A 21,114-nucleotide genomic window follows, 5' to 3' on the forward strand; every position below is an offset into this window, starting at 1 on the left:
ACATTTTCATCCTCTTTTGGGGGGGGGGGGGTGAATCTTATACTCCGAAAAATACGGTAGATAATTTTCTGTCAGCCCAACTCACAGGGGCCTGGCAGTTGTTGTGGGGAAAGTAGGAGGAAAAATAGATATGTTGGCTCCTCTTGAGTTATTTATGTAAATTATAAAGGCAGCATAAAAATAAGTAAGTAAATAGTCCCACCTATTTGGCCAGTATCTTGGATAGAGACCAAAGCAATCAAAATGTCTGAGGGATGAAGGGTAAAAAGCCAAAAGCATTTGCTTACTGTCAGACAAAACCTCGTAGGCCTCTGCTATCTCCTTAAACTTCTGCTCAGCATTTTCCTTGTTATCTGGATTTTTATCTGGGTGCCATTGCAGGGCTTTCTTTCTGTACCTGTGGATAACAACACAAAGGGTAGTACAGTGTTCCCTCGAGTTTCGCAGGGGATGCATTCTGAGACCGCCCGTGAAAGTCGAATTTCCGCGAAGTAGAGATGCGGAAGTAAATACACCATTTTTGGCTATGAACAGTATCACAAACCATCCCTTAACACTTTAAACCCCTAAATTACCATTTCCCATTCCCTTAACAACCATTTACTCACCATTATTACTGGTACTCACCATTGAATAAGACACTTAGTGATCCTGATATTTATAAACATAATTATTTATTAACAATGATTATTTTTTTTGTTATTTATTTGCAAAAAATATTAGTTTGGCGATGATGTATGACATCATTGGGCGGGAAAAAACATGGTATAGAAAAAAACCTGCAAAATATTTTTTAATTAATATTTTTTTAAAAACCGTGGTATAGGCTATTCGCGAAGTTCGAACACGCGAAAATCGAGGGAACACTGTATATACCTGCACAGGATCCCATCCCATGAGGCTCCAGGCTATGCTAGAACACACTAGGCACAAGATTGTGAAAAGTGTTATCTTGGCACTCCTGCAGGAGGTCTTAGGTAGAAATAGAAAGAATGCAACTCACGCCTTTTTTATGTCATCTGGAGAGGCATTGCGGGGCACCCCCAGCGCTTCGTAGTAATCCACCATTGTGTCCACTTAGGTTGTGCAGGGAACTAGATTCGGAGATAGAGGAGAATACAAGGCACTTCTTAACAGTTTGCAGTAGGGTAACCCAGATAATAATTTTCATAGTTTGCAACAAGCCAAGGATACTGAGTTATTGTATCAGAGTTTTTCAGAAACATACCAAGTCAATGAACCCAAACAATACCCAAAACAATATTATCCCTGTCTAACGCAGTGTCACCCAATTATTCTGCACTTCATACAGACTGATTGACAATTTTCCCTCCAAAGACCAGGAAGCATTGCAAGAGGGAATTCTGTGAATAAACCAGAGTTTCTCAATTATTTTCTGTCACGCTCACCCTAGGAAGAAGTAAACATTTTGCATGTCCCCCCCCCCTCACCAACTCTCCGCTGGGATGATTGTTTGCAATATTCGGCTGAAAAAACTCAAGTGGCTTATCAGCATGATTGGGATGTAATGTAACGCCTTAATTTATTTGGCTTTGTGCTGTCCACAGCCAACATTTTTAGGCACAGTAAACATACCGGTCTTTCCTCGTCTCCCACCATAGTCAAAGTGAAGCCAAGCGCTACATACGCTTCATCATATTTCCTCATCTTAGCTTTCAGGAGACTTACGTTTGTCACATTATCTCCATCTCTCTCATTTTTTTTCATCCCTGTTAAATATTTTTCCATGTTATATATATGTCATATCTCCTACTCTGGGTTGTGTAATGTTGTGTGCAAAAAAACGTATTCCCTGTGGCAAAAAATGTACGTTCCCCAGGGTCAAGCAACTCCCCCCCCCGGCATCAATCCATGGCCCCCCAGGGGGCCTGCCCCACTATTTGAGAAACACTGGAATAACCTAAGAAGCAGCATATGGAATTATACCCATTCTGGCACTGCAGTTATTTCTCTGAATGCTTTGTTTGTTTGTTTGATTGATTGATTGATTGATTGATTGATTGATTTCTAGGCCGCCCTTCTCCTGAAACTCAATTTACCTCAGAGCTTTAAAGTTAAAAAATAACTGGGTAGTATGTATATATCAATGATGTCATGTGTGTACCATACCATCAGTGGGAATAAGGGCACAAGGTAGACTTCTCTCCTGTGCTCTTGTTCCCATTTTATGTACACCCACCACATACACCGATACAGTTTAGTCTGCCTGAAGAAATTGATTGCTTAAACGAATCGCAAAAGCAATGGAAGGTGATATAAGCCTCTACCAGAAACAAAGACAACATCTCTCTGGGAACATGAAAGCATATGTATTATTTATCTGGATTTGCTTACACATTCAAATACGAAAACTGTGGCTAAGGCTGGTGGGAATATTTGAAACTCGTTCTTTGGCAAAAATGAAAACTGTTAAATGCATCCTATATCCAGCTAAGAGTCCTGAATTTCCCCCCCTTCTCTTCCTTGCTGTACCTTTCTAGCTTAAAAACAGTCTTAGATTTCCTTGCATGAATTGCTTACTTGAGCTCTCCTTACAGGTTTACAGTAAAATTCAAGTCTAGGTAGGAATTGTGAAGGCTTTATAAAACCTTTATCTTTCTTTCCAGTAAAAGTATGCTTTGGACATCCGGTTTCGTTTCAGCCTGTTTTTTCCCCCCACTGACTGGCTAATTTGCATCCGATCCGAATTCAGTTTTATAAAGTTCTCCATGGCCTGAGACAAAGTGAAACTAGTGAGCTTTCCCCCCAAATGTATCTTACTTGAAATCATATTTGGAAGCCCTGCACCAGCTACAGTGGTACGTCTACTTAAGAACGCCTCTACTTAAGACCTTTTCTAGATAAGAACTGAGTGCACAAGATTTTTTTGCCTCTACTTAAGAACCATTTTCTACTTAAGAACCTGAGCCCGGAAAAAATTTCCAGGAAATTTGAGAGCGGCACAAAGGCAGGGACAGTTTCCTGCCATTCCCCCTTTAATCCTGGCCATCTGGGCTGCCAGAGGACCCTTTTAGTGATGCTTAAGGAGGCTTTGGCAGTCCAGAGCGAACGGAGCGTTTTCCTTTCTCTGGGCGCTTGGAGAGGGAATAAACCACTTCGCTGTGGTGACTCCCTCGCGCTGCCTCCCATACACTCGACCGAGGTTGCCTCTTGGAGCATCTGGGCGTGGAAAGGCAAAATGGGGCACTCACCTCACCTTCTTCCTTTGGATTCACTCTCCTCTGAATTAAGTTCTTAAGTAGAGGTACCACTGTACTTTCATATTAGGCATTGTAGAGAGTGGCTGCTTGGAAGGAGGCCTTTTCCATGGGATTCTCACCCAACTCCATCCTCCTCCATATTGGAATGCCTTCTCTCTGAGCAATGGCAATACAGTGGTACCTCGGTACTCGAACGCTTCCTTTCTCGTACATTTCGGATATCGAACAAAATTTTCGGCAAAAATTTGCTTCGGTATCTGAACAAAACTCCAGATACCGAACAGCCAGAGAAAATTTTGTTCATTATCCGAAATGTAATCCCGGCAGCTCCTCATGGAGTACCTCACCACCTTCACGGGCAAGAGCGTCCGCCTGCTGAGGGGCACCACCAACCGTCTCTGGGGCGCCGTCCCCGGCGTGCGGAGCCTCCGCCAAGTCCACTTCCAGGATCCCCAACACGACAGGGTTCCCTCGCCGCCCGCTTGGCAAGATAACTTGGTCCCAGTTGGGCCGGCGGGTTTCAGGAGGGAGGGAGTAGAATGTTTTCCTTCGTAGCTGGTCAGTCAGAAGGAAACAAAACGTCCGTCCCTCGCTCCCCCCCTCCCTCGTGGGGGGGACCCAGAATGCGCGACTCCTAAAAAGTTGTGTTTCCCAGCCTTTTGTGGAGGGCACTCAGCAGCGCCGGGAACGTCATCAGCTTCCCTTTCTCATGTGACGTTCCCGGCACTGCTGCTGCTCGAAGGAAAGCCGCCCTCGCTGAGAAGGAGAAAGTTGGTGTATCTGCTTAAAGGGAAGAAGGAGCCCCCGAAACTGCCGGTATTGCAGCTGCCTCCACCCTTCCTACACCTTTCCGCTCCAAGCTGTAGGCAGTTTCGGGGGCTCCTTCTTCCCTTTAAGCAGCTACAACAACTTTCTCCTTCTCGGCGAGGGTGGCTTTCCTTCGAGCAGCAGCAGCGCCGGGAATGTCATCAGCTTCCCTTTCTCATGTGACGTTCCCAGCGCTGCTGCTGCTTGAAGGAAAGCCGCCCTCGCTGAGAAGGAGAAAGTTGGTGTAGTTGCTTAAAGGGAAGAAGGAGCCCCCGAAACTGCCTACAGCTTGGAGCGGAAAGGTATAGGAAGGGTGGGGGCAGCTGCAATACCGGCAGTTTCGGGGGCTCCTACTTCCCTTTAAGCAGATACACCAACTTTCTCCTTCTCAGTGAGGGCGGCTTTCCTTCAAGCAGCAGCAGCGCCGGGAACGTCACACGAGAAAGGGAAGCTGCTGACGTTCCCGGCGCTGCTGCTGCTTGAAGGAAAGCCGCCCTCGCCGAGAAGGAGAAAGTTGGTGTAGCTGCTTAAAGGGAAGAAGGAGCCCCCGAAACTGCCAGTACTGCAGCTGCCCCCACCCTTCCTCAGATCTTTATCCCATAGGAAATAAAGGAAATAGGGGCTGGAAACCAATTAAACCCATTTCCATTATTTCCTATGGGATAAATTAATTCGGTACTCGACCAAATCGGTTCTCGACCACACTTTTGGAACGGATTATGGTCGAATACCGAGGTACCACTGTACTGGGATACATGGTTCTATTGAACTGGTAGAATAGAGGGATATTTAGCTTGGTTTAAGACAATGATGGCGAACCTTTTTTGGTTCACATGCCAAAAGGGTGCGCTAACATGAGTGCAGGTGCCCATACTCTTTCCCTCCCCTCAAATGCATGCACACCTCACACACACACAAGCTGCCCCTGTGCATGTGCACAATTTCCTTCCCCATCTCCATGCATGCACACAGGCATCACTGAAGCCTAGGACGTAAAGAAACAGGCCAAACAGGCAAACCGGAAGTTGAGAAAATGCACTTCCGGTTTGCCCATTATGCTGTTTTTTAAACTCCGGGGCTGCAAGTAGTTTTCCTGAACCCTCCAGAGAGCAAAAAATCAGCACAAAGGGCAAAATGGAAGTGTGTTTTTCGAGTTTCTGGTTTCTCAGATGGGTGGGTTTTTTGAACTCCGGGGCTTCAGGGAAGCTTCCCCAAAGCATCCGGAGGGCGAAACGGCCTTTCCCAAGGCCAAAAAACAGCTGCCATAGGGCAAGCGTGCCCTCCAATATAACTCCACATGGCATTTGTGGCACACATGCCATAGGTTTGCCATCACAGGTTTAAGAGCTGTTTCTTTAAAAGATTGCACTAGGTGGAATGTAGTCGGAGATTGCACTCTGGGTAATGTAGTCCATGACATGTGGCCACGTGTGTGTGTTCTTATTGACAGGCACCCTGAGGAATTTTATCTCAGTCTTGATATGAAGATGCCAGGCAATAGACATAATCTGTATGATTTACCCATTTGCGTGAAGTTTTATCTGACTGAGAAAGGTATTCACAGGTTAGGGCCAGAACAATCCACACTGTTGGGAAATGGAGAACAGGGTATTACAATGCAAGTTTTCCCATTCCCCTTTTCATGTTCATTGTATCTGCCTTCAAAATTTGCCTATATTAATAGTTTATGTTTTGTTCTTTTTGGTTGTGAGCCGCCCAGAGTGCTTAGGGAGTTGGGCGGCATGCAAATGGAAACAAACAAACAAACAAACAAACAAACAAACAGGGTGGGGCTTGTATTGCAATGTTCTATCTGCCCTCTTGTCAATTCCAATCCTCTCAAGAAACCCTGCAACCAGTGAATTATGTTGGCCTTTCGAGTTCAGATCTTTCTACAGATACTGAAGAGTAGTAGATGCTTGGAACAAACTTTCAGCAGACATGGTTGGTAAATCCACAGTAACTGAATTTAAACATGCCTGGGATAAACAAATATCCATCCTAAGATAAATTAATAATAATAATAATAATAATAATAATAATAATAATAATAATAATAATTTATTAGATTTGTATGCCTCCCCTCTCCGAAGACTCAGGGAGGCTCACATCACAATTTATTTATTTATTTATTTATTTATTTATTACTTGGATTTGTATGCCGCCCCTCTCCGAAGACTCGGGGCGGCTCACAGCATGTAAAACAAATCATAGTAATCAGACAGATTTAAGATATTTAAATATTTTTTAAAAAACCAGATACTAACAGACACACACGCAGACACACCATGCATAAGTTAAACGTGCCCGGGGGAGATGTTTCAGTTCCCCCATGCCTGACGGCAGAGGTGGGTTTTAAGGAGTTTACGGAAGGCAGGAAGAGTAGGGGCAGTTCTAATCTCCGGGGGGAGTTGGTTCCAGAGGGCCGGTGCCGCCACAGAGAAGGCTCTTCCCCTGGGGCCCGCCAACCGACATTGTTTAGTTGACGGGACCCGAAGTAGGCCCACTCTGTGGGACCTAATCGGTCGCTGGGATTCGTGCGGCAGGAGGCGGTCTCGGAGATATTCTGGTCCAATGCCATGAAGGGCTTTAAAGGTCATAACCAACACTTTGAATTGTGACTAGAAACTGATCGGCAGCCAATGCAGACTGCGGAGTGATGGTGAAACATGGGCATACCTAGGTAAGCCCATGATTGCTCTCGCAGCTGCATTTTGCACGATCTGAAGTTTCCGAACACTTTTCAAAGGTAGCCCCATGTAGAGAGCATTACAGTAGTCGAACCTCGAGGTGATGAGGGCATGAGTGACTGTGAGTAGTGAGTCCCGGTCCAAATAGGGCCGCAACTGGTGCACCAGGCGAACCTGGGCAAACGCCCCCCTCGCCACAGCTGAGAGATGTTGTTCTAATGTGAGCTGTGGATCAAGGAGGACGCCCAAGTTGCGGACCCTCTCTGAGGGGGTCAATAACTCCCCCCCCCAGGGTAATGGACGGACAGATGGGATTGTCCTTGGGAGGCAAAACCCACAGCCACTCCGTCTTATCCGGGTTGAGCTTGAGTCTGTTGACACCCATCCAGGCCCCAACAGCGTCCAGGCACCGGCACATCACTTCCACCGCTTCGTTGACTGGGCATGGGGTGGAGATGTAAAGCTGGGTATCATCCGCATATTGATGATACCTCACCCCATGTCCTTGGATGATCTCGCCCAGCGGTTTCATGTAGATATTAAATAGCAGGGGGGAGAGGACCGACCCCTGAGGCACCCCACAAGGGAGAAACCTAGGAATCGACCTCTGACCCCCCACCAACACCGACTGCGACCGGCCAGAGAGGTAGGAGGAGAACCACTGAAGGACAGTGCCTCCCACCCCCAACCCCTTCAGCCGGCGCAGAAGGATACCATGGTCGATGGTATCGAAAGCCGCTGAGAGGTCAAGGAGCACCAGGACAGAGGATAAACCCCTGTCCCGGGCCCGCCAGAGATCATCCATCAACGCGACCAAAGCGGTTTCCGTGCTGTAACCGGGCCTGAAACCCGACTGCTGGGGACCTAGATAATCGGCTTCTTCCAAGGACCGCTGGAGCTGGAGTGCCGCCACCTTCTCAACAACCTTCCCCATAAAGGGAAGGTTGGAGACTGGACGATAGTTGTTAAGCACAGCTGGGTCCAGGGAGGGCTTCTTGAGGAGGGGGCGCACAAGCGCTTCTTTATAGAGTGATGGAAAAACTCCCCTCCCCAAGGAAGCGTTGGTAATCTCCTGGGCCCAGCTCCGTGTCACCTCCCTGCTGGCCGAAACCAACCAGGAGGGACACGGATCCAGTAAGCAGGTGGCGGAACTCACAGCTCCAATGGCCTTGTCCACTTCATCAGGTGTCACCAGATCAAACTCTCCCCAGACAGGTGGACAAGTACGTGCCCCAGTCACCTCGACTGACTCGTTGTCAGTCGACTCTGTTTTACAATTGGAGTCGAGGTCGGCTCGAATCCGAGCGACTTTATCAGCGAAAAACGTGTTAAAGTCCTCGGCACTACTCTGCAAGGGCTCCCCAACTCCCCCCTGATTAAGAAGGGAGCGGGTCACCCTAAACAATACACAATATACAAATCCAATATTAAAAACAGATAAAAACCCCTTATCATAAAAAAGTTCCCACAGTAGTTTTGCTTGTTCATTTTCGCCCACATTTTTTTTTTATAAGCCCGAAAAAGTGGTCGAAAATGAGCAAGCAAAACTACTGTGGGACTTCCGACTTCAGACTGACCTAATTCTGAAGCATAACAGACCAGACATCCTGATTGTGGAGAAAAAGAAAGCATGGATCATCGACATCGCAATCCCAGGAGACAGCAGAATTGAGGAGAAGCAGCTAGAGAAATTAGTGAAATACAAAGATCTAAAAATCCAGCTGCAATGACTCTGGCATAAGCCAGTGAAAGTGGTCCCAGTGGGCAGTGGTACTTGGCACGCTGGGCGCAGTGCCAAAGGATTTCAGCGGACATTTGAAAACCATCGGAATTGACAAAATCTCCACCTGTCAATCGCAAAAGGCCGCTTTACTGGGATCAGCAAACATAATTTGCCGCTACATCACCCGACTGGTGATGAAATACAAAATCCAGCATAGTGATCTCGTTTGCTGTGTTGTATTGACATAATAATAATAATAATAATTTATTAGATTTGTATGCCTCCCCTCTCTGAAGACTCGGGGAGGCTCACAACACAATACACAATATACAAATCCAATATTAAAAACTGATTAAAAAACCCTTATCATAAAAAAGTTCATCACACAACCCAAACAAAACCATACATAACTCGTATTAGCTAATGGGCATATCAACTTTCCCAAGCCTGGCGACATAGGTGGGTTTTTAGGAGCTTGCGAAAGGCAAGGAGAGTGGGGGCAGTTCTAATGTCCGGGGGGGGAGTTGATTCCATAAAATACAGGAAATAGTATAAGGGCAGACTGGACGGACCATGAGGTCTTTTTCTGCCATCAATCTTCTATGTTTCTATGTACTCCTTGCTTAGCGACCAAAATTAGGACCGGCAACTCCATTGTTAAGCATGGTCACTAAATGGAAAATCACTTGACCGCAACAGGCTCTCAACCCATTCAAGTCATTAGGCGTTATCAGGATCATTAGGTGAAATAAGTTGTGACCACATCTTACGATTTTACTTCCACGTTTTGTATTAACTGTGCTTATCTTCATTTGGGAAGCATCTAAATGGCAATCACGTTACCACAGGATAGTGTGATGGTTATAAATGTGAAAAGCAGTCACAAAGCTATCTTTTATAGTATCAAAAATTTGAATGGTCACTAAATGAGGCAGTCCATAAGTGAGGATTACTGTATTCTTTCAGCAATCTTAATCAATTGATATATTGATTTATAGCAGAAGCATTTTAATTACACTCCTTTTATTTTTTAATATTTTGTATTTTCTAACTACCCATCTCACTCAGATTATTTTACTGTTATTGTTTATTTTAATTACTGTGCACTAGAATTGTTTTTAATTTTGATAAAATTAGCGCAAACTGTGAGATAAAACCTACTTTTCAAGCTTATTCTAACTTTTAATATAAAAGGAATTTTTAAAATTATAGTGAATTTTATAGTTGCCCACTATGTGAGGAAAAAATATTTCCGTCTGTTTCCAGGATTGTTCTAAACTAAACAGCTTATTCTGAACTAAAAATGTGAGATACTAGTAAAGATACTTTATAAAATGAAGTGTTTTAGATTAGAATTTCAAATAAGTCAAAGACCAAACTCTTACACTTCTCTCAACTTTATTCTAACAGGATATAATAGGCATCATCTCTTCCTCTACCAAACCGGTCCTTAAATATTAAGAAGTATTTACATCCCCAATACTTAATGTACCTAAACGAAATTCTGCAATTATAATTTTCACTAGAATGGATTGCAAGGCATCCATTTTAAGTTAGCAATTCAGCATTAGCAAATCTGTTGTCCAAGGGATGGCACTCTTTCCTTTTTGGCTAGCCAGCCCACAGCTACCAGATGTGTGTGTCACAACTCTCATAAATCTCACGGGTGACAAAAGCTGTAGGCTAACAAGCCTAATGTTGATGACCAGATATGGAGAAGACGACACAGGCCTATGGATCAGTTCCAAAGCCATTAAATCAGCCAGCAATATTTAGCTATTTTCACAGGAAGCTTTATTTAAAAAAGAAAATAGCTCAACTGTTTGCAAAAATGAAACTTGTGTTATCTGACATGTTTATTTCTGCATCGATGTTTCTTTCACTTCCGTTATAAGAAGAAACAAACAGAACACCTCAATAGCAAATGACATGTCGCATGTGAAATAAGATGTTCAGATACAAGAGGGCAGGAGTCCCAAACTTGGGAATGAGAACAGTTTTCCTCTGGGATGCCACTGGTTTCCATTCTCCCCATAAAACTCACCCAGAAGCTGAAAAGCGGTTTGTGGCTCAGGGGTGGCTTTAAAGGGCAACGCAAGCACATTCCAATCCCCACCCTCAGAACTGCAATGAACATTTTGAAATGTCAGCCATGCCAATTAACTGTTTTGTTCTGCAAGAGAAATTTTGGGCTCAACTGTGGTTGTAAGTCGAGGACTACCTGCATTCAATTGCCTTTATCAGCCATAAATATCTATAGAGCTGAGCTTCATTGAATACATTAGATCACACTCGTAAGTAACTACGGAGAGGGGCGGTATACAAATTTAATAAATAAATAAATAAATAAATTTCTCATACAACTCCACAAATGAATCAATGAAACCAAATCTGAACCAACTCCTTCCCTATATCCCTTCTCATGCCATCTGGATCTGGTCAATGGAAGGGAATGGAAGGGAAGGGTAGGGTAGGGTAGAGTAGAGTAGAATTTTATTGGCCAAGTATGATTGGATACACAATTTGTCTTGGTGTATATGCTCTCAGTGTACACAAAAGAAAAGTTCATCAAGAATCATAAGGTACAACACTTAATGATAGCCTGGGTACATATAAGAAACATTATTTCTTATAGGGCCAAAATCTACTTTACAAGGGATTAATACAAGGGTGAAGATAACATGGTTATCTTCAGTTGCGGAGGCCTAAAAGCTGTTGCTTTTCTTTTAAAAATGTACAACTCTGTCCCCTGATAATGTAATGCTTCCTCTTTTTTTTTAAGATGGGTTTTTTCCACCCTGAAGCCTTCAGGTTCTTGAAACCTGTGCATATACTGTATCATTATACAGAACAAATACCATAATTTTTCAGTCCTTCCTTTCCCTAGAAAGGGAAACTTGGTAAAACTCTTGTGAATTTCCATCAGGTCAGAGAATGGCGGGGGGGGCACTGTATAGCAGTCTTTTAAAGCAGGCAGCCCAGCAGGCAATGGATGTCGAAGGCAGAGGAAAGGAAGGGTGGGATGGGGGTATGGCAACAGGAATGGAGGGATTTGTGTAGGATAGTAGGAAGCCCAGCAGGCAGACTTGATTGTTGAGGTCACCTCAGTAGCAGGAGGAAACACCACTTCTGAGAAAAGGTTTCCCCCAAGGGCAAGGCTGAGACCACATCACCTGTCTTGCCCTCCTTAAATAATAGGTGGGTTGGCCCTGTGCTGTCGCAAGGAGGAAGTGCGGATCAGCCCTAATTTGCAGAACAAATGGCTCCGACAAACCTGTGAAAATTAATACAGGCAGTCCTCGGCTTATGCCACAATTGAGTCCAAAGTGTCTGTTGATAAGTGAGGCACTTAAGTGAATTTTGAAACCCACATTACAAACTTTCTTTCTGTTAAGTGAATCACTGCAGTTGCTGAGTTAGTAATACAGTTGTTAAGTGAATCTGGCTTCTCGACTGGCGTTAGCATTTAGATTTAGACTTATATACTGCTTTACAGCCCCCTCTATGTGGTTTACAGAGAGTAAACATATTGCCCCCAACAATCTGGGTCCTCATTTTACCAACCTTGGAAGGATGGAAGGCTGAGTCAACCTTGAGTCCACTGAGATTCCATCTGCCAAACTGCTGGCAGCTGATGATCAGCAGAAGTAGCCTGCAGTACTGTACTCTAACCACTGCACCACCGAGGCTCACATGACCTTGGGACATCGCAAACATCACATATATGAATCAGTTGCCAAGCATCTTAATTTTGATCATGTGACCAGCAACACTTCGTAAATGTGAAAAGCAGTCGGTCACTCTTTTCAGTACTGTTGGAATGTTGAACAGTCCTTAAACGAAGTGTTGTAAGGCGAGGGCTACCTGTATTGCAAAAGGATATACTGTATATATATATAACAGAAGACTTTTGAATGATTCTGCTTGGCCCTCATCCGGTTCTAAAACTACCTTTTGGCCTCAACTCCTCTAACAATCTTCCCTGATCCTTCTGGAAGCACATACAAGTTAGCACCTGGATTTTCTACCTGCAATTTGGCCCCAATTCAGACACACAATTGTTTACTCTTTGGCACCCAACAACATGGGGTTACCTTAGCACCATCCGGGGAGCTGCTTCTGTTTACTTCAACCATCTACTCCACATAATTGTCTCAACTATTGAGGGGTTCCTTTTCAAAAAAAATCACCCACCTTTCCCAATTTTGCCCTGGCTCTCAAGAGATGGGAGAATCCTTACTTTGAGAATCAAAGATAAAGAAGCTTCCGAAATACTATAAAATTGGGGGCAAATTTTATGAATGGATTGAAATCAAAAATAGTTAAAATAATTATAATTATTTTGAAAGTGATGGAAAAGAATTAGAAATTGGATGTTAGGTACCCAGATGATGAAAAGAGAAATGGTGGTAGTATAAGATAACTATGTAACACAAATCTAAAGTAGTCTAAGATTTATATTATTTTGAATATAAAATTTATACTATTATTTGTTAATTAGTGTAATTGTTGGAGTGATGAAGCCTTGATAGTTTAAATGAAAATAGAAACTTAAAATGCTCCGTTAAATTTTTACTAGATAAGAAAATTATATACATATGCATGTATGTATGTATGTATGTATGTATGTATGTATGTATGTATGTATGTATGTATGTGTCTATCTATCTATCTCTGTGTGTGTGTGTGTGTGTGTGTGTGTGTGTGTGTGTATGTATGAAGGTCTTGGCATATTCGGGTTTCTTCCCGTGTAAGTTTCAGAGATTCCTGGCGACATTTTGACGAGGTCCCACTTGTCACCTTCAGGCCTTCAGGGCGAACACGTCGAAACGTCGCCAACAGGACCTCGTCGAAACGTCACCAGAAATCTTTGAAACATATATACACACATATATACATACATACATGCATACAAACATACACATACATATAGTTAGGTATTGATGCTGTGTTTTTATTCATGTATGTTTTATCTTAAGGTGGAGAAAAAAATAAAAAAAACTTTATACCTGAAAAAAGAGATGGAGAATTCCAGATCTCGTTCTGACCCATTCCAATTCAAAGGTAGAACAGGGAAGCACCCAAGATAACCCAGTCTCCAGCACTCAGGGGTTGCTGTTGGCTAAGATCTTCTGCACTAAGTATCATTAAGTAGTTTAACAATTATTATGTCTCAACAGATGGCAGCACCTGGCTGACCCTTGGGAGCTAAGCAGGGCTGGGCCTATTTAATATTTGGGATTGGAGGCTTTCAGGAAATCCCAGGGCTGCAGGCTAAATTGAGAAGTTAAAACTCCTGGAAGAAATTACTACCTGGATGCGTCCATACAAGTCATGAGAAGTATGCCTAGATCTTTAAGAGATAGAAGGTTGCAAGAAGAGCAAAAACAGCTGCTCTGGCAATAGTAGACCAAAACTTGCTTTTGGGAGGAGAATACAGGTAGTCCTTGTTCAGCAACTGCCTCATTTAGCAACCATTTGCAGTGATGAAAAAGTAAATTTAGGACCAATCCCCATATTTATGGCCTTCCGCAGAACTGCATAGCCAAGGAAAGTTGAAGGTCATAAGCAGTTTCACTTAGCAATTGCAACCAAGTTGCAGGTCCCAAATGCAGTCGCTAAATGAGAACTAGGGACGCAGTGGCTTAGTGGCTAAGACACTGAGCTTGTTAATCAGAAGGTCATCAGTTCAGCAGTTCGAATCCCTAGCGTCGCGTAACCGAGTGAGCTCCCGTTACTTGTCCCATCTTCTGCCAACCTAGCAGTTTGAAAGCCCATAAAAAATGCAAGTAGAAAAATAGGGACCACTGTGGTGGGAAGGTAATAGTGCTCCGTGTGCCTTTGGCGTTTAGTCATGCCAGCCACTTGACCCCAGAGACGTCTTTGGACAGTGCTGGCTCCTTGGCTTAGAAATGGAGATGAGCGTAGAGCCAGAAACGATTAGCGCACATGTGCGGGAGAACCTTTATCTTTTAAATGAGAACTACCTCTATGGATCCAGCAATGTTACAGCCTTGATCTGGAGTCCAGCTCAGTTTAAAGTCTTCTAGCCACATCATTCAAATTCACAATCAGAAAACTGCAGAGGAGTTACACCCTACAATGAGATGTCATATGGACCCAACTGATTGCTCTTGAATTCAGAATATTCACTTCATACACTTTGCAGCACAGATAACTAAAATGATCTCCTAGAACGAGACTAAACAAACTATAAATACAGTGGTACCTCTTCTTAAGAACTTAATTCATTCCGTGACCAGGTTCTTAAGTAGAAAAGTTTGTAAGTAGAAGCAATTTTTCCCATAGGAATCAATGTAAAAGCAAATACTGTAATGTGTACAAACCCATTAGGAAAGAAATAAAAGCTTGGAATTTGGATGGGAGGAGGAGGAAGAGGAGGAGTCACTGACGAAGGAAGAAGGTGAGGAGAGGGGAATCCAAAAAATCCAAAACTTTAAGGCTTAAAAAAACCAAAGAGGGACTCTGAGGCAGTGAGGAGCACCACGCGCCTCCCATACACCCAGTGCAAGGCTGCCTCCCATACACTGTGCCAGAGAGAAAAACCCAGGGGGAATGGCAGGAAACTGGCGGGGCCTTTGTGCCGCTCTCAATTTTCCTGGGAACTTTTTCTGGGCTCAGGTTCTTAAGTAGAAAATGGTTCTTAAGAAGAGGCAAAAAAATCTGGAACACCCGGTTCTTATCTAGAAAAGTTTTTAAGTAGAGGTGTTCTTAAGTAGAGGTACCACTGTACTTTATTGTCATTGTCAATACAACTAAATTGTCATTGACAATGAAAGTCACATGATGCCCAGAGACCAGTTAGTTCATTTGCATCTTTGTTAATACATCTGAACAGTGAAGAGCTACCAAAATTTTTACTACCATACTGTAGGTGTGGCTCAAGCAGGACGCCCTGAATTTTCTTTCAACATCTTTCAGTGCAAATTGGGTGCTCTGGGGTGGAGCCCCATTTTCACTACCCCACCGCGTTCTCCACCGTCCAAGCAGTAGCCCACCACTGCATCTGATGCAAGATATGTCATTTCTCCTTTGCTGGCATTTCCTTTTAATTCCCCACTCTTCCATTCATATCTCTTCTACAAAATAAGCAATAATTGGATAGATGTGGCGAGAACCAAAAATGGTCCATTCTTCATTTCAGTTTAACCTAGATTTTGCACTTACTCCGCCAGATAGAATAGTTTAAAGCAGAACGCACTCTGGGACTTTGAACTATCTAGAAAAAAAGGGAATGTGGTTCTTTTCTTTCCAATGACATATAAAGATGTAGAAGTCTTTTGTTATCTGATGGCAATATTGGTAATCAATAACCAAACAATCTGTCCCCAAATTTTGCTTCCTCCCTTACCTTCTTGTCTGGGATGAAGTAACAGAGGCAGAAACAGCTTCAACAACGGAAAGGGGACTTCCTCCTCTGGAAAAGAAGCAGAAACAATCCCATCCTTATTGTTCCTTCAGCATCCCTGTGCACTATAAATTCTTGATGATGCCTCCTACACACACACACTAATGGGCCACTCTAATTAAATTGGAGCTTCCGAGCTCATGACCATTTCTCTGTAGTATACAAAGAAATGCTATTAGGATCCGTCTTCTTTCTGTCCATAGATAATTTTAGCTCTAATGACATGCTGGACCCATACTTTGCTTTAAGAACAACTTCCCAGGCTCAAATATGTGGAAATGCTGAATTGTCAGCTTCTCTAACCTTCCCTTCCCAGAAAGGCATGATTGATTGATTGATTGATTGATTGATTGATTGATTTGACTTATATGCTGCCCTACTCCCTGGGGACTCTGGACGGCTTACAACCATAATACAGTGTTCCCTCGATTTTTGCGGGTTCAAACTTCGCGAAAAGTGTATACCACGGTTTTTGAAAAATATTAATTAAAAAATATTTCATGGGTTTTTTCCCTATTCCATGGTTTTTCCCGCCCGATGACGTCATATGTCATTGCCAACCTTTTGTTTGCCTTTAATAAATATTTTTTTAAATAAACTTTAATAAATAAACAGGGTAAGTAATAATCTAAATGGTTGCAATTTAGGTGTTTAAAGTGCTAAGGGAAAGCTTGTGATACTGTTCATAGCCAAAAATAGTGTATTTACTTCCGCATCTCTACTTCGCGGAAATTCGACTTTCGCGGGCAGTCTCGGAACGCATCCCCCGCAAAAATTGAGGGAACATTGTAATGCCACTCCATGGTATAGCCATTTAATGTCACTTTTCACCAGTCCTCATGATCCTAGGCAAATTTTTATCAGATTACTTTTCTGGAAATTTAAATCCTTCTACCAACCTCACCAAGTTTATTTCCAAATGGCCCCGACTTTCCACCTGGCTAATTTTTCTTAATTAATTCTTCATTTTCAGGGATGTGTATTATTATTATTATTATTATTTTAAACCCCAATATTCCCCTAGCAGCTCCATCGTGCTCAAGCCAGTTTTACAACCCGGAGTAGCAAGCAACCTTTTGCGTTCGGACGGAAAGAGGCCGGATTCCCTGCGCTCTCTCCCCTGGCATCGCTTTCCCCTCGTGACAAATGCATATTTTGCTTTTAAAAAAGAAGTGGAGGGGGAGGAATTGTGGATCTCTCTCTCTCTCTGCCTTTGTTTTGTTTCCCTTTGCTTCAGCTGACCGAGAGGCGACGTCCTGCCTCAGAGGCGGGTTTCAGCTTTCAGCTTCTCGAGGATTCTAATGGATTCTAAATGGAATCCTCCGCGATCATCAGGCCCGGGCGCCATGCACGCACCCGATTGCAAACAAATAAACACCTCAGCAATTGACTTTTGGGGCTGCCCGGGTTTCTCAGCTAGGCATTCGGAGATCAATGCAAACCCAGGTGCCGTCTGCCTTGGGCCCGCAAGCTCTTTCTTCCGAATTAGCACGTACAGGAGGCGGCTCCTCGCCCTCCGCTTTGGTGCACCGGGAATAGTAACCATCCCTTTGGGCGAGCGCATCGAATGGGGGCCGAATCGAGCCATCCCTGACACTTGTTCCGAAATTGGGGGGGGGGGGGGCGGATGATGATGATCATCTCGATCACCCAGAATCTTGTGATTTTCGAGGGGGGGGGTCACATCGCCGATAGGCTTTTGCAAGGAGGAGTCCCCGTTTCTCCGATCTATTTGATGGATGGGTGCTGCTTGCAACTGCTTTCCTATCTTGGGGAGCAGATCTGCATTTCCAGGGGGGGTCTCCGTGCCGCTAAGGTCCCATCTAAACGCTACGGATGCAGCGGCTTTGCTAAGCCCGTCTCTCACCAACGCCGGGAACGCACCTTACCACCGGAGGAGGCTCCGTCCGGATTCCACCATGGCCGCCAGCCGCTCTTACGCGCGGCCCAACGCGGGGGTTTTTTGTGGTTGTTTTTTTTTTTACTACCAACCCCCCCTACGCTGCTCGGCCTCGGTCCGTCTGCCGCTGTCAAGTGAGCGAGAAAGGGAGGCTGGTCTCCCGCCCGGGCGCGCCCGACGATTGGCTGGGCCCGCCACCAATAGAACGCGCGCAGGCCCATTGTAACGTCAGAGCGTCGCCCTTTGAACCGGTGAGGTAAAGGCAACCCGACCCGGACGGCGAATTTGCTTTGAGATTCCCCTCCCCGGTCTGGGCGCGTGGAGCCCCACCTAAGCGCCGCACGCGGGCGTCCTTGCCGCATCACCAGGCAGAAGCCGCCGTGGCTATATTTGGGGGGGAGGGGAGGTTGAAGCGTCTGCCCGCTTGTCTGTCTCTCTATCTATCCATCCATCCATCTATCCAGTACAAGTGCACTAGAGTGTCTTCCGTCCCCTGTTCTATTGCTCTCCTATATCTTTCTTCTATTCCTATATCTCTTCTTCTATTCTTTTATTGATATGTTATATTCCTATAACTTCTCTTCTATTCTTTCTTAGATATATTTTACTATGAGTATCTCCTCTATAACCTTCATCATGTATTATACTATGCGTATACCCACTAAAACCCTCATTGTGTATTGGACAAAATCAATCAATGAATAAAATAAATAAATAAAATCTATATATCTATCCATCTATCTACCCTATCCATCTATCTATCTTTTTATATGTTGCTCACTCCAAGCGGACTCTGATTAGGTTCCCCCTCCCCTCCTCTGTTTTTCATATCGATGAGATGCGGTCCTGGATCTCGATTATAGCTTCCTCAGCCCCCCCTGAATTTTTTTCGTACCCAGGGCCAAAGTCTATTGACTGGATTTTATTAATGCAAAGTAGGAATAGGAAGAAAGGTTGATAGCACCTCTGCACTCAAAACAGCCCTGCACAGTATAATCTCATACACTGAATCAAAAAGATGGACATTTTTAAGATAATCTGTAGGAGTCCTTAAGCTTTCCTCCTTAAAGATTTTATCTTACGACTATAAATATAAGGGGCGTGCCTTCCGTCCCCTGTCCTAATATTTCTCTCTTACTGGTATCATGTATGTAAACATGGTTATATCTTTCTATACCACCAATACGTGCTTGAGTAAATAAATAAATAAAATAGAGTTTTGGGAAAGCCTGCAGGTCTACTTAAATAGTATATGAATACTGTGGGAGACTGGATAGCAGAAATCAGCAAGAGTGACTTGCTTTTTGGGGTTCCTACTGCTGCTGCTGCTGCTTTTGTGTTTTTATCCTGCCTTTCTTTTTCTCATGTACAACTCAAAGTGACCAAATTACCTCCTCTTTTTTCCCCTCTCCACCACTACAACCCTGTGAACTGGGCTGAGTTAGAAAGAGAATGAAGAGTTGTCTAAGATTCCCCAACTGACCTTCATGCCTAACGATTGATCAGTGGAACAGCTTATCTCCAGAAGTTGTGAATGCTCCAACACTGGAAGTTTTTAAGCAGATGTTGGATAACCATTTGTCTGAAGTGGTGTAGGGTCTCCTGCCCAAGTAGGGGGTTGGACTAGAAGACCTCCAAGGTCCCTTCCAACTCTTGTTGTTGTTAAGATGGTATAAGAAGTCAGTCTCCTGATTTCTAAGACAGCATTTTCACCAAAACACCAAACTGATTCTAACTGATCAGACCAAACAGAGTTCCCAATCTTAAAAGAGGTTTTTTTTCTTTTAATGGGGAACTTGTATCGCAGAAAGATTGAAATCAGCAATAGAAGGACTAAGTTGTGATGCCCCAGAAATCTGGGGAGTTGAGGAACAAAAGATGCCTCAATTCATAGAACTATAAGATAATTTGGTTGTTGACAGTTTAATGTGTTGCGTGAATCTAGCTATGCCTTCACATATCAATTGTGCTTTATTCAGTCAGTAGTCTGACCTGCTTGTTGAGACAATTGGAAAGTCTCATATAAATTATAGATCACTCACAGTGCACAATTGCCTTGTTGGTTACCGTAGATAATTTGAAATTATCAAGTCTGCTGGACTACTGCCTTCATAGGGGGTTTTTTCATTCGGGAATATAATGGAATATAGAAATTATCAGCTCATTCATCAGATATATCTTTCACTGATCCAATGTATCATGTCAATAGAGACTACCTTCCTTTGAATTAATAATTTGGATGGAAAAGTAATTGCACATGTGCAGAATCAAGTTTTGTGTCAGTATTCAGTAGCATATAAACATACCTGTACATGCCTCTTTTTATTTTTTAGAACAATCTCAACAATTTGCTTTATAAGAGCAGATCTTATTGTTTTCAAGATACCTGTAAATGCTTTTGGCCCTTAATTATGGTTCTTTTCTAAATAAACTGGTGCCTCTTACAAGTGGATAAAAAGTCAATGTTTCCTGAAAATGAGTTCAACTTCTGGGTTTTTGATAATATGGAAATGTTTTTCTATTGCTTTCTTTCAAGCAGATGGATAAAATATCAGATTTCCCCTTTATAGTGCATAGCGCAATAGAAACCATACTTGGTAATTTATACAATCTTTACAAATTTTGTTTGTTTGTTTTTAGTCTGCATCTACAGTTTTACCATGTTCTACAATTGCATTTTTATATACAAGAATTTGAGATTGCTCATCCTGTATGTTCCTATGATGACTAGAATTTTAAAAAGTGCATTTTCAATTATTGTGTAGAACAGCTTCAACATGCATAGTTACAGTATCGTATCTTAAATTTAATTCTTTTCTAGCCAACTATTTTTAAAAGCAGAACTGTGCCCAATTGTGCACTTACTGTCTGTGGTGGTCCATAAACTCCGTCAATATTTAATTGTGAAAATATTTACGGTGGAAAGCCAGATGCTAGCTTAGAAGTTCAGCTAGACTCCTTGGATTCATTGAATTTTTATTCAACCCATTTCCAATCACAGGCACACCTTCTGCACCATCATTTAATTACAAAATTTACATGAAAAAAAGATGGTAACCCTGAATTTAAGACCCCTGCAGAAGGAACATCAAACAAAATTAATTGCCCAGTTTCACTACCATATTCTCTGTGGATCTAAAACAAACTTTATTTTAAACATTGGTGGAAAATGTATTTGGGGTAAATGCTAATACTGGGAATTATGTCTCTCCTTTTATAAATTGGGGAGGGGGGATAAAATTCTGGACATGACAGGCTTTTGGTTTCATCCAGCAGAAGGGTGTTGTGTCTTCCTTTTCCTTTTTTTTTTTTAAAGAAGAAAATTTTCAGGGAACCAGACTTTT

The 21,114-nt window shown here is 43.2% G+C and overlaps 1 protein-coding gene across 1 annotated transcript in view; it reads right to left on the reverse strand.

The window, feature by feature from the left end:
- The window catches only part of DNAJB2 (DnaJ heat shock protein family (Hsp40) member B2), a 31,631-nt gene extending 13,725 nt beyond the window's left edge, over window positions 1–17,906 (reverse strand). The window contains exons 1-4 of the mRNA XM_070728646.1: window positions 17,755–17,906; window positions 15,814–15,879; window positions 1,004–1,094; window positions 288–397 (exon numbers count right to left, since the gene is read on the reverse strand). Of these exons, the coding sequence (XP_070584747.1) occupies window positions 288–397; window positions 1,004–1,068 (175 nt within the window). The 5' untranslated portion in view covers window positions 1,069–1,094; window positions 15,814–15,879; window positions 17,755–17,906. The remainder of the gene's footprint in view (window positions 1–287; window positions 398–1,003; window positions 1,095–15,813; window positions 15,880–17,754) is intronic.
- Between the last annotated feature and the right edge of the window lie 3,208 nt (window positions 17,907–21,114).

The sequence above is a fragment of the Erythrolamprus reginae genome, chromosome 1, assembly GCF_031021105.1.
Source record: "Erythrolamprus reginae isolate rEryReg1 chromosome 1, rEryReg1.hap1, whole genome shotgun sequence".
In the NCBI taxonomy this organism is placed as follows: domain Eukaryota; kingdom Metazoa; phylum Chordata; class Lepidosauria; order Squamata; family Dipsadidae; genus Erythrolamprus; species Erythrolamprus reginae.